Below are 11,196 nucleotides of genomic sequence, written 5' to 3' on the forward strand. Positions count from 1 at the left end.
GTACGAGTGGAACCTTGGTACAACAAGCTAAGGTTTGTGCATGTTACATCACTATCCCACTCACCCAGCATCGTCCTATGAGTATGCAAGTCCATCTTCCTTGTCTTTCGGAGTAAATACCAGCGGCAGTTTGGCTAAATTTTGATGCGAGACTTACGGACTGCGAAGTAACCGTGAGTCCTTTTTTGATCAGGCAGTAAGCAGGAAACCGGACGAGTAGAATTCGTGATAAGACTACCTTTACTCCGAGTCGTCAGGATTATGCCCCAATATTGGTATCACCAACGTGGTTTTTTTGACCATTTCGGGTCGTTGGAAATTTGGCGGCCTTGTATTTGCTGGCAGTTCCTCCGTAGTTTCATGAGTCCGTATGAGTTCAAGCATCATTCTCGACGCTGAGGCTGATTGTGACATCCGGTTTGTGGCGTAGACGATTACTGACTATCTAGAATATCTACCTAAACCGCTTCATGGGAGCCTTTGTGTCTGTTCAAACCCGCCGGAGAATCCGACTACTGAAGCCAAGGGATTCGAAGTGGAGTTGAACGGCGAGAACTCAGATGAAGATAGTAAGTCAGGAGACTCGTGGTTCATTGATGCCGTAACCTACAGTCACGGTGCTACATATATCTATCCATTGAAACAATGAGTCCGTTCAACTCGGGGTCTCTTTTAAGCCGCGCAAACTCGTACACAAACGTCGATATCCAACACTGATAACATGCTCTCAGACGGTAGTGAGCATAGACAGACACCCACAAGGGGTCTCGCTGATGTGAGCACTGACACTCGTGCCTCCAAGCGGGCTCGCAACACATTTGATTCGCCTTTGGCCGCGTCTGGTGCCCCTGAAGAATTTGCTCCAACACCCAGGAAAACACATAACAAGAAGCAGCCTTTGTCCTGCGCAGAGTGCCGAAGGTGCGTTTCAATCCGTCTCGCCTCAAAGCTTTGACCATAAACCCATCCTAAAGATTAAAGCTGAAAGTGTGACCATTTTTCCCTCTGACTTTTGCATATTCTAAGGCTGAATGCGCTAGTGCGATCGTGTCTTTCCATGTCAATCATGCTCAAAACGAGGCTGCGCTGAAATATGTCCAGACGGTATTTACCATCACTATACTTTTGAGCATTCAATCTGACCGTATCTTGTATACAGGTGCTCTCACCTCTGGAAAGGGCAGCAGGTTAGTAGCGGGGTCTCTGGCGAATCCTTCCACTAATGATCGATCAAGGTTCATTCTTGCCAACACTGAGCAACTTCATGCAAAAATCATTCAAATGAGCGATCGTATACGACAACTTGAAGACGCCTTGGAGACCGTGCAAGCAAAATGTTCATCCGACCCTCATCCCCTCTTGCACCAAGATTCCCTGCGTATTAAAAATTCGCTGGAGCTCTATAGCTCTCACGCGACCGGTGGACGACATACCCAGATGGATGGGACAATCAAAGAAAATCACTCAAGCAATTCCCAACTCCCTGTCGCCTCATCTTCAACACGAGACGCAGACAAGGTTCAGGATAGCCGATCTGAGGTAATCTGCTTGGCGCCCAGTTTGCAGGGTAGATGCTGATTGACTTTCTAGGAAAGGTATTCATCAGCAGAAGCTTTTGCTTCAGATGTTCCTGGATTGTCTCCCGAAATCGAAAAACTCAGTCAAACATTTCCTTATCCTTGGTTGCCCAATAATCCCATGAGGCAGCGGATCCACGAGATGTTGCCGTCTCGGGAAGAGGCGGATTACCTTTGTACGCAAGCTCGATTGAACGCTCTATGGCAGTGAGTTTTCTCGTCACTGTCCTCTCGCGATGTGTTTATGGCGTACATGCAAGGTATAACCTCGATACAAGCGAAACTTGGCTTCCGAATCTAGTTCATCACGTATACACCACGCCAATGTCAAGCCTTTCTTTCCGCCGCCTCTCTCTGCTGTTCATCATGATGGCTATTGGGCTACTCGTTGATCTTAACCAACAGAATGAGTCTCCGAGAGCTGAGGTGTTCCATCGCCTGGCACGAGCCTCCTTATGTGAGACAAATCTGATGGACGAGCCTAGTTTAGATCTTCTACAGACTTTGGTGTGTTGGTCACATTATCCGACATGCGGTTGCGCTGACGAGAAGGTAGTTTTACATGATTTGGTACCTTCTGATTTTCTCAGACAAGAGTCAAGCTGTATCGTATGCATGGAGCATCATGGGTCTTGCTGTGAAGCTTGCTCAAAGCGTGGGTTTTGCCAAAATAGTAACTCTCCACTCGCCTAAAACATATGTTGTTCCAGTTAGGTCTCCGTACGTCGGACATCCATTACCGCCCTGAGATTTCCTCAACATGGATTTTCATTCATTTTCATAGACCGCGACGGCAATAGATGGAAGGTAATTCCCGAAGAGGCTCAGCGGCGACGAATGCTGTTCTGGGAACTTCTGAATTTAGATGCACGCCTGGTTAGTTCTGATTTTCAACTGATTGCACATGTGACATGCGTACTGAACCTCGGGTCCCAGTCTTTATCTCTTGGTCGACCACCATCACTTTGCTTACAACATGTCGATTGTCGCCGACCATCCTATACTTCAGAGGAGATGTACATCGTTTCGGAAGCTCAGTCATGTTGGCTGATTTATCCATTTACCTTCATACCAGAACTGATTATTCCACAGATCATGAGTGGAAGCACGGATTCTTCCTGCACTGTCTCACACCAGTCATAGTTACCACGATATCTGCACAACCACAACCATATTCTAGCATTCTAGATGTCGATAAGAAAATCCGGGACTTCCACATCCCTCCTACACTCAACATATTCAACTCAGAGGGTATCACGGATATCCGACAGTTGACTATGCAACAAGTACTAGTAGCTAGCGGGCGAGAAATAGGTGGGTTTTTACTGGAAAGGTTATGTGCCTGCGCGCTAAAGCTGGACACCCACAAGTCCTACTGCAGCTTCATAGGAATTTTTTTACCGAGGCACTGAGTGACTTTGATGCTTTCACGTATCGACACAAATACGCTCCGTCAGTTCTTGCAACATTCCTTAGCGCCTCCCGCCTTGTTGCCACGTTAGAGATCATGCTGCGTCGTGAGCCACAGCTGAGTAAGCGGTTCATGTGTTTCTGGTTTAATGCATTCTCTGGTGCGGTGAGTGACTCCTGAAGCTGGTGATCTGTTACATCTTGACTTGGTGTTTTGACCCAGGTTGCATTGTCATTGATTGTTTCCAGAACGCCTTTCCTAAGTCTAGCGCCATTTGCGTTGAAGGAGTTGGACACTATTTACCGCATTTTCGCGAACGTGGCTGAGGAATGCTCACAAGTCGCTCAGGCGCTGGTTAGTGATGAGGATGACTTTTGGGAGATCATTACTGAACAGGAATATAGCCTCTACTCACTAAAATCGCAGAGAAGTCACGTCGGACGTACGCCCAGTGGCTCAAAACGTCCAGAGATAGCTCGACCATGGATACCGACCTTTCACCTCAAGAGTCACCAGTCAGATCAGCTGCGTGCAGCATTTCAGGGGATTGGCCAGATTCTTTTGACGCTGCACACTCGTTCCTACAAAAAACGCTGCAGGATATTGAGACGACTGCTCCACCGACCATTCAGGAGCTTCCTACTTACTCGCCTCGGCACCCAAATCCAATCACAAACTCACAGGTGGATCACGCAGGGCAACCTGAAGAGCTGTCTACAGACATGCTTTCACTTGATTTGGGTTTGAATGAGGATCTGGTTGCTGCAACTTTGAGACACAGTGCAGACCCCTCACCCCCTGCGGGCCATACAGTCCAGAGGGTAGGGAATCACACGTTTAACTTCGATTTTGGTGCACTGGCGTCAAACGTCGAGAGCCAGAACAACACATATATGTCATGGTTTTGATGGTTTGTATTCGAGTAATAAGTACACGAATCATCTTTAAATACAAACTCCCACGATTGGAATCGCAAATACATGCTTATGTAATATTGCATTTGGACTTGCTTGCCTTCAAACCACGTACTGCTGCTCAGTGCTATAGCTAGATCTTCTCGCTGGATCCCCTCCTGAAACTGTTCACCACGTTGATATTCCAGCAAGTTTGGCTCTTGAGATATGTCCCGGATACGGGAAGTATGGGCGCCAAATCTTGAAGCAGAAATGCGGAACATACGAGACCTGATCGACGAATACCCTTACGTTGCAATTGTGCGGCGCGTAGTCTGATGTTTCTTGCAGATGGATGCTTACCATGAAGTAGGACACAGAATTCCCGGGTGTAGTTGCACGACCAATAGGCACTTTCAAAACATCTTCAGACTATCACTACCAGACAATGCGATGTAATGTCGACCTGCTCAAGCTAATACAAGCCGGTATCACACTCGCGGATGAAGAGGGTAATTTCCCCCAGGATGTCACAACTTGGCAATTCAATTTCAAGTTCAGCATAAGGTGCGTTTTAGAAGCCAAAATTGTCGGGTATTGCATGTTAAGAATGAAATCATAGTGAAGATATGTATGCGCCAGAATCAATCGACCTGTTACAGAAGTCAGGGCTTGATTTCCAGCGTCACGAGGAGATGGGAATATTGCCGTATGACTTTGCTGAACTCTTGATCACATCGGGTCTGGTCCTTGCACCCGAGGCCAAATGGATATCGTTTCATAGGTAAGTCATACAATCTTCTTTGACAAGACAAGTAAGGTTACCAAGCGCTCTTGAAGCGCTGTCGTTCAGTTGCATTTAGGAAAGCCTCTTTTCTACATTCACATCACTGACGTATATCTTCCATATTCCAGTGGCTATGACTTCGGCTACCTGGTCAGGCTTTTGACTGCGATGTCCTTGCCGACCTCAGAAGAACAATTCTTTGAATGGCTGCGCACTTGGTTCCCTTATTGCTACGACATCAAGTTCATGATGCGTGCCTCCAAGTCCCTCAAAGGAGGACTACAGGAAGTCGCGGATGACCTTGGTGTGCGTGATTTCTCCTGTGGTTAGTTGATCACCAGTTAATTGCTGATCCATACAGGTGATGCGTATAGGAACATCACACCAGGCCGGATCAGATTCCCTTCTTACTGCATCCACATTCTTCAAAATGCGAGAACTCTACTTCAATGATCAAATAGACGACGCCGAATATAACTGTAAACTGTATGGTCTAGGGCAGACCTTTGCAGCATCCAACGGCATCACTGATACCGGTCGAGGTGGAGCTACCATTGCCGAACGAGAAGATAGAGGGATACCAAGGGATTCACAAAACCAAACTCCTGCCTTGTCCGCCCCCCAGAACCAGGGTGTGATAATGGGTATGGGTGTGCCTTTACCTACTCCGGCACTAGGCGGTGCCCTGCCTGCGCCACTACCATCTGGCACATCATATGGACCTATGGGAGCAAATGGCCCATTCATACGAACGGCAATTGGAGTAGGGGGGAGATAGCCTGCATTTCGTTTTCTCCTTTTTCGTAGGACTGTTTTATGTAATTATTTCACTTCATTGGTTTCTCCCTGTTCAAATCTTTTGATAAATTGTCACTCATTCGGCATACCAACGGGTTCACATCGATAGGCAGGTGAGTACTTCACCCATCCGCTCGAACTTACGATTATCACCGAGCCTACAGTAAGAGCTACTCGCAAGCTTAACAAGTCAATGATATAGATGATACTACTAAGCATGGTACATCATCTGCTGCGTTACCGCTGTTCTACCCGGCGAGCATGGATTGTATCTACGCGTTAGCGAGTGTTACCTGATAGGGTACGGACTCCAGCGTTTCTGACGTCTTATACTGTCCGCGCAGTGGTCTCCCAGTTGTGAGTGGTGTCATTGACCTCGCTAGAGCTTTTGGACGGCATAAGCGGCATTGCGACATAATTGTCATGCTGCCAGTGCTTTGTTCATGGTGAGATGAGTGGTGTTCGCTGAAGGGGCTGTACAATAATCCCCTTCCCAAGGATCGACGTCGCAGTCATCCATCGCAAGAGTACACAACCAACCTCGTCATTATCAAACGAGGGTCAGCAAGTGCACTCGTAGCGTGGAGCCACGACACCGATGCAGGTGAAAGAATAAGTGAAACAGCCCCCGAGCTCACAGTGTCTCGGAATTTAGGTGTGTAGCAGAGAAAAGCAGTGGTTGGGGGTGTTGAAGGTGATCAACGACAACGGGTGAGTTCTTATACAAATCTGAGCGGCACAGGTCTCCCGTGTATCCACTAATTTTTTATGAACCTCGATCAGATAAGTCATTGCAGCTTCCATGTGCTCCAAGTGGAAGCAATGTCATGGAATTCATCTGAAATGTGAGAAACACAAATCGCCACCGAGGTACAGTGCCCATGAACATGCTCCATCTCACCGCGGAGTCAAATTGCATCCTGACTTAGGAACATCCAGACTCCTTATTGGTGCCCTAATTTTCTTTGTGAAGCACATGATCTTTCTATGTGTGGAATGTACGTCTTCCGTCTCCGGAATCCCATTCTTTGACGCATTCATGCAGAGACAGTTCTCCGCAATCAGCACTGTTGAGATGATGCTTATTCGGACTCCAACATCAGTCTCTGAGCCAATTTATCCCTGCTGAGGGAAGCGAGATACTGCCAAAGATGCAGAATTGAGAGCTCATTTGGAAGATGGGCTTTCAAAGGAGCAAGTGGCGTATTTCAGGTACTTGCAGATTTCAACATCTTCAACCAGACCTCCATCTGTCCAGATGCGTTAATGTCCGGTTAGTCGTCGAAATCGATAGCTTGCTCCTGATGCCAGGGCTTTGGTAACTATTGTTTGTTTAGGCTTATTCCTCTGATGGGAACGGTCGGCCGCAGGCAATTCTTTTTTAGTCCAAATGCTTGTCTATTAACAGAAAAATAACCCTTCTGCACTAGGCTCAAGAGGGCTCGAGTTGTCCCCCTGAGAAGTTCTAGAATTTTTTTTTTGATTGCACACTTCCAGCATGCAGGCCTAGTCCTGTACCGTACTGTCAAATGACAAATCTGTCAAAACACCGTCTACCTATGATGGCTAGCCGAGATCACGGTTGGTTGGCTGTATCCGTTTTAAATTGCGATGAGGACCGTAGACCACAGCTAAATTTGTATGTATGACTGTCACAACTTCATGTTCGCTGGTGCATTGTGACGTACGATAGGGTCCTTTGACGGCATACCTAGACCTCGGCTACGGCCGACCCATTCCGATCATACTCTTCCTACGATGCTGACTTGCCAGGCCTGTTGTATGTAAATCCGTATCACGAATAGCTGTTCTTTCAGAAATCACCCTATGCAGTGGACACCTCGAAACTCCTCGATCGGTCTAATAATAGTGCCTCCTGGTAAACTAAGGAACAAGAATGGACTCGGAGCGGGCGGTCGCGATCAGGCAGGATCCCTTTATTAGAATGGGGAGATACAATATCGCCACGAAAAATAATACCTTAAATGAAGGAGGTAGTGTAGTTGGTTCTGAAATACGGAGATAGAAATTGGTGGTCACTATATGGTATGTATGTACCATTATTTTCCAATTTGGTTCCGACTACGGTACAGGGTGTTCGAAATCGTGATTAATCTATCGTCAACTAACGGCAGCGATAGAATCGTTGCAAAATAATCAAGCTAAATTCACCTGACACATGTTCAGCAACTTTATGTTTTGTGCTGACAACCAGGCTCACGTACATAATTACTGGGAAATATCCCCTTCTTCCCGTCTCTGGAAAACCCTAAAATTATAATCAGTCAGGCGGCATTGAAATGAAGGTGAGACCATCTGGATACCTTCCCACCAACCGTCTGCATAGTTTTGACCTCCGTTTGTTCCAGAGGACAGCTCAACGAGGTCCCCCTCATTTATCGTCAGCTCTCCTGATTCTTGAGCTCGATAGTCGTAGAGAGCCCGTACTGTTTATCGGGTAAAAGTGAGAAATAACTGATCGTACGACAAAATAGGCGGTACTCGTACCGTATATGCCTGACGCTTGCTGAGAATCTCGTTGAGAGGGTTCAGATTTTTCCAATGGCCATCCGCCTGCATCTTCCAAATAGGTCGCAGGGACCAACCCTTTCTCACCATTGGAGTCAGCCACCTTTACCCATCCGGAACCATCGTCTTCCTCCACTACACGCACCACAGTACCCTCTTGTAACCATATCAGCACGTGCAAGATGGGGATATGTCGCCACACAGACCTGTCACATTCAATTCGAAGGACGAGGACGCCGCGAAGTCGAAGATAGCACGAGCCAATCGATGCGTTTCTTCCACATGAAGTGATGTATTGTGTGGCACAGAAGAAGATGATGGTATTGGAGTTTTTCTGGAGCTGGTGGATACTGATGCTGCGGATAGTTTGTGAGTCCTGTTATAGAACTTATCAATCACCTACATCTACTCTCCGATATAGACATGGCAGAAGAGGGAGACTGCAGAATTTCCGAGGCTTTGTAATTGCCGTGAACATTACTGCACTCCGCAGGTACCTAACGATGTCCGTAAGCGGCGTCCCTACATGGTTTAGATGGGAGAATGAAATTACATTTAACTCGCATTTAGAATGCACAGATAAGCCACAACTTTTACAGGTCTTTCCCTGCTTACTTAGACCCCAGATCGATACCTAGGCGGATATTGGTCAAATAGCACAGGCACGCATCCACCAGCTTCTTAATCATACCTTACAGTATCCGCATGTCGTAGGTATCGAAAAGGCCGAGCTCTTGAAAACGTGTGGGCTCGAACCTCCCTCGTCGCCTTACGCACCAATATTAACTAACATATGCACCATGTTCGTCTAACATGTCACTTACCCCCCAGGACTTCCGCGATCATGTTGATTTCCGAGTTGAGGACACATGCTGAGGTCGAGAGGGCAGTGACCTCGTGGGCAGTGTCAAGGTAGCTCTGCATAGGAGCTAGTAAGGAACCCATACTCCACCCATAATGACTACGCACATTCATGGCATCATCCATGTCTCCAGGGGTGTTATTAGTGGCGCAAGCTGTAAGCATGACATGATATTTCTCGGCGTCAGTCCCTGTACACAAGATGGTGAGTGCAACCAGCAGTCCACGGGGCGAGATTCCACTCACGTTTTTTTCCAAGCACATGGTCCAGTTCTCTCAATTTAGCTCGCGAGCGCGCGAGCTTATTTTGTAAGAGCACCTTGGGACCTGAATCAATACAAATATCTCCCTAAAATTTACACCTCTTAACACAGTGCATGTAACTCAAGTCAGTCAGGCCTACCGTATCGTAGTGGTTTGAACATGGTTCAAATACCCAGTCGTTGGGTAGGCTGAACGGATGGATATTGTAATCTGCGAAAAGCGCCTGATCCTTATCGGGTTGGACTTCAATCAAAGCGGCGATAACGGCTGTAAGACGGTCCTTCAAGATATTTTGGTGTGACAATTGGATATTCTGGGCCTCTCTCATGACACCAACGAAATCCATCACTAAACGAGTCTGTAATTCTTCTGCAGACAGTCAGCCGAATCATGTGCACAGTGGTAGCCGCTCACGGAAAGACTTGGCGTGATGTAAGGTTGGTCAGTATGTGCCGAATAGGATAATGTGACCTAACTTACATCTTCAAGACGTGGCAGGTCCTCGGTATAAAACTTCGTCTTCACGTTGTTGGCGGTTGCAGTTGAAATAATATAGACACTGCTGGAAAAATTGGATAACATTCCATATGTTTTTTTAGCACGTACTTCTTGCTATTGAGCATGTCGAGCCTCTGCAGATCATATTGTCTCGCTGAGCGCTCCGCGTGTCGATCGTGAACAGACTTCACAAGAATTTATGACCGTGAGAAGATTCTTGACGAGCTTCCTTACCTGCTTTTGACGATGAATTTCAACTTCGGCGCAATCGGCGTCATACTTTATGAATATGGTGGTTAGAATAGTTGCGTTGTAGTGCCCAGGATCTCACTTTTTGCTTGCTCTGTATCATGATGGTTAAACGTGCAGTATGGGACCAGCTCAAGACCTTGCCTTGATGCGTTCAGCATAGATCTTATCGCGTCCAGCTAGAATCGTGGAAAAGAACTGCATTTGCTACATATATCGTCAGTATGCATAGGCATGATTTTGCACAACAATGTAACCTTTTTCTTGTAGTCATCATTGCGGCGCTCAACAGCCTTCAGAGATTCCGTAATTTGAGACCATGCCTCCGCTAGGTTGATATGGTCCTGAGCAGAGCTTGACATCGATGATAAGATCTCAGAATATGCATGATTCAGGGTGCTACCATTCAAAAATATGAGTGCCCGGCTAAAATTGGGAAGAAAGGACGTGCTTCTGTTGTATCACACTTTCCGTGTAGGCCTTGTCGGGTTTGTCTCCAAGGACTAGTAATAGTTCATTCTTGTTCTTCTTTTCGCTTGCTTTCTTCGCTAACTGCTTCAACTTTGTTGCATAATCGCGTTCTAACGCTGCTCTCTCGCGGTACAGTTCGCGTGCCTGTATGAGTCAAGCAGGTGAGTGATCAGCTGTCCTAAATGTCGAATTTCGAAGACGCACATCGGCTAATAGACCAAGGTGGGCATCAAAAAGACTGGAGATACGATCTATCTGATCCTGATCGTGAAATAAGCGTCAGCGATGAATGCTATGATTGACTGCGGATTCAGTAGGTTACAGGCAATAGTTGACCATAGCTGTTGGTTTGTTTCTGCATTTTCTTTCAAAACGTATGTCTGTTGAGTTTGCAATTCGAGCTTGAGTAATGAGTACTGAGTGGTCAGGTGAAGAGCAAAAGTAGCGATTGCGGAACGGAACCTGACAGCCGAGTCTCATCTTGCCGGATATATAGTAAGGGTCGAGACGTCTACGACTCGGATCACGGGCAGTACTATAGGCACAGCGTGTTGGAAAAACATCACCGTTGCACTGAACTCGCACATCGAATATATTCTAATAAAGTCATGACAGGGACAGGGCGGCTATTGTAAGTCGGGAACTGCATTTAATCGAGACACGATGCAGACAAGCGACTCTAGCCTACCTGCTGATTCAAGCATGTCATCAGTTTCAAATGAGCAGAAGTGAGACATGGGGCGGTGATTAAGTCAGATGATAATTACAGGACAAAAAACATAGAGATTATCGATCATTAAAGAACGACGAATGCAAGGTTTGAGCTCGAAGCTTGAAGCTCGAAGGGTCGCAATGTCT

At 46.7% G+C, this 11,196-nt stretch overlaps 3 protein-coding genes across 3 annotated transcripts; 2 read left to right on the forward strand and 1 right to left on the reverse strand.

The window, feature by feature from the left end:
* Positions 1–721: 721 nt before the first annotated feature.
* F5147DRAFT_839971 (fungal-specific transcription factor domain-containing protein) lies at positions 722–3,949 on the forward strand (the record flags this gene model as incomplete). Its single annotated transcript, XM_041444259.1, has 15 exons — positions 722–921; positions 975–987; positions 1,041–1,104; positions 1,160–1,187; positions 1,236–1,539; positions 1,591–1,784; positions 1,838–2,084; positions 2,134–2,232; positions 2,288–2,297; positions 2,362–2,453; positions 2,514–2,619; positions 2,670–2,891; positions 2,948–3,153; positions 3,211–3,342; positions 3,393–3,949. The coding sequence occupies 15 exons, from the start codon at positions 722–724 to the stop codon at positions 3,894–3,896; spliced, it is 2,421 nt and encodes an 806-aa protein (XP_041288268.1). The 3' UTR covers positions 3,897–3,949.
* F5147DRAFT_716554 (ribonuclease H-like domain-containing protein) lies at positions 3,950–5,523 on the forward strand. Its single transcript, XM_041438607.1, has 5 exons — positions 3,950–4,202; positions 4,255–4,448; positions 4,504–4,665; positions 4,797–4,974; positions 5,030–5,523. Exons 1-5 carry the CDS (start codon positions 4,110–4,112, stop codon positions 5,444–5,446), a joined length of 1,044 nt encoding a protein of 347 aa, XP_041288269.1. The 5' UTR covers positions 3,950–4,109; the 3' UTR covers positions 5,447–5,523.
* Positions 5,524–7,615: 2,092 nt separating this feature from the next.
* On the reverse strand, positions 7,616–10,789 carry F5147DRAFT_716580 (uncharacterized protein). Its single transcript, XM_041438608.1, has 21 exons — positions 10,661–10,789; positions 10,543–10,599; positions 10,319–10,482; positions 10,125–10,266; positions 10,012–10,074; positions 9,950–9,961; positions 9,853–9,897; positions 9,727–9,803; positions 9,601–9,679; positions 9,535–9,541; positions 9,260–9,489; positions 9,103–9,205; positions 8,965–9,047; positions 8,820–8,913; positions 8,687–8,763; positions 8,549–8,629; positions 8,399–8,492; positions 8,202–8,351; positions 7,975–8,151; positions 7,692–7,913; positions 7,616–7,638 (listed from the first exon to the last, which is right to left on the reverse strand). The coding sequence occupies exons 1-20, from the start codon at positions 10,697–10,699 to the stop codon at positions 7,696–7,698; spliced, it is 1,992 nt and encodes a 663-aa protein (XP_041288270.1). The 5' UTR covers positions 10,700–10,789; the 3' UTR covers positions 7,616–7,638; positions 7,692–7,695.
* Positions 10,790–11,196: the final 407 nt, after the last annotated feature.

Source organism: Suillus discolor (assembly GCF_016758755.1).
Source record: "Suillus discolor strain FC423 chromosome Unknown F5147scaffold_69, whole genome shotgun sequence".
NCBI lineage: Eukaryota > Fungi > Basidiomycota > Agaricomycetes > Boletales > Suillaceae > Suillus > Suillus discolor.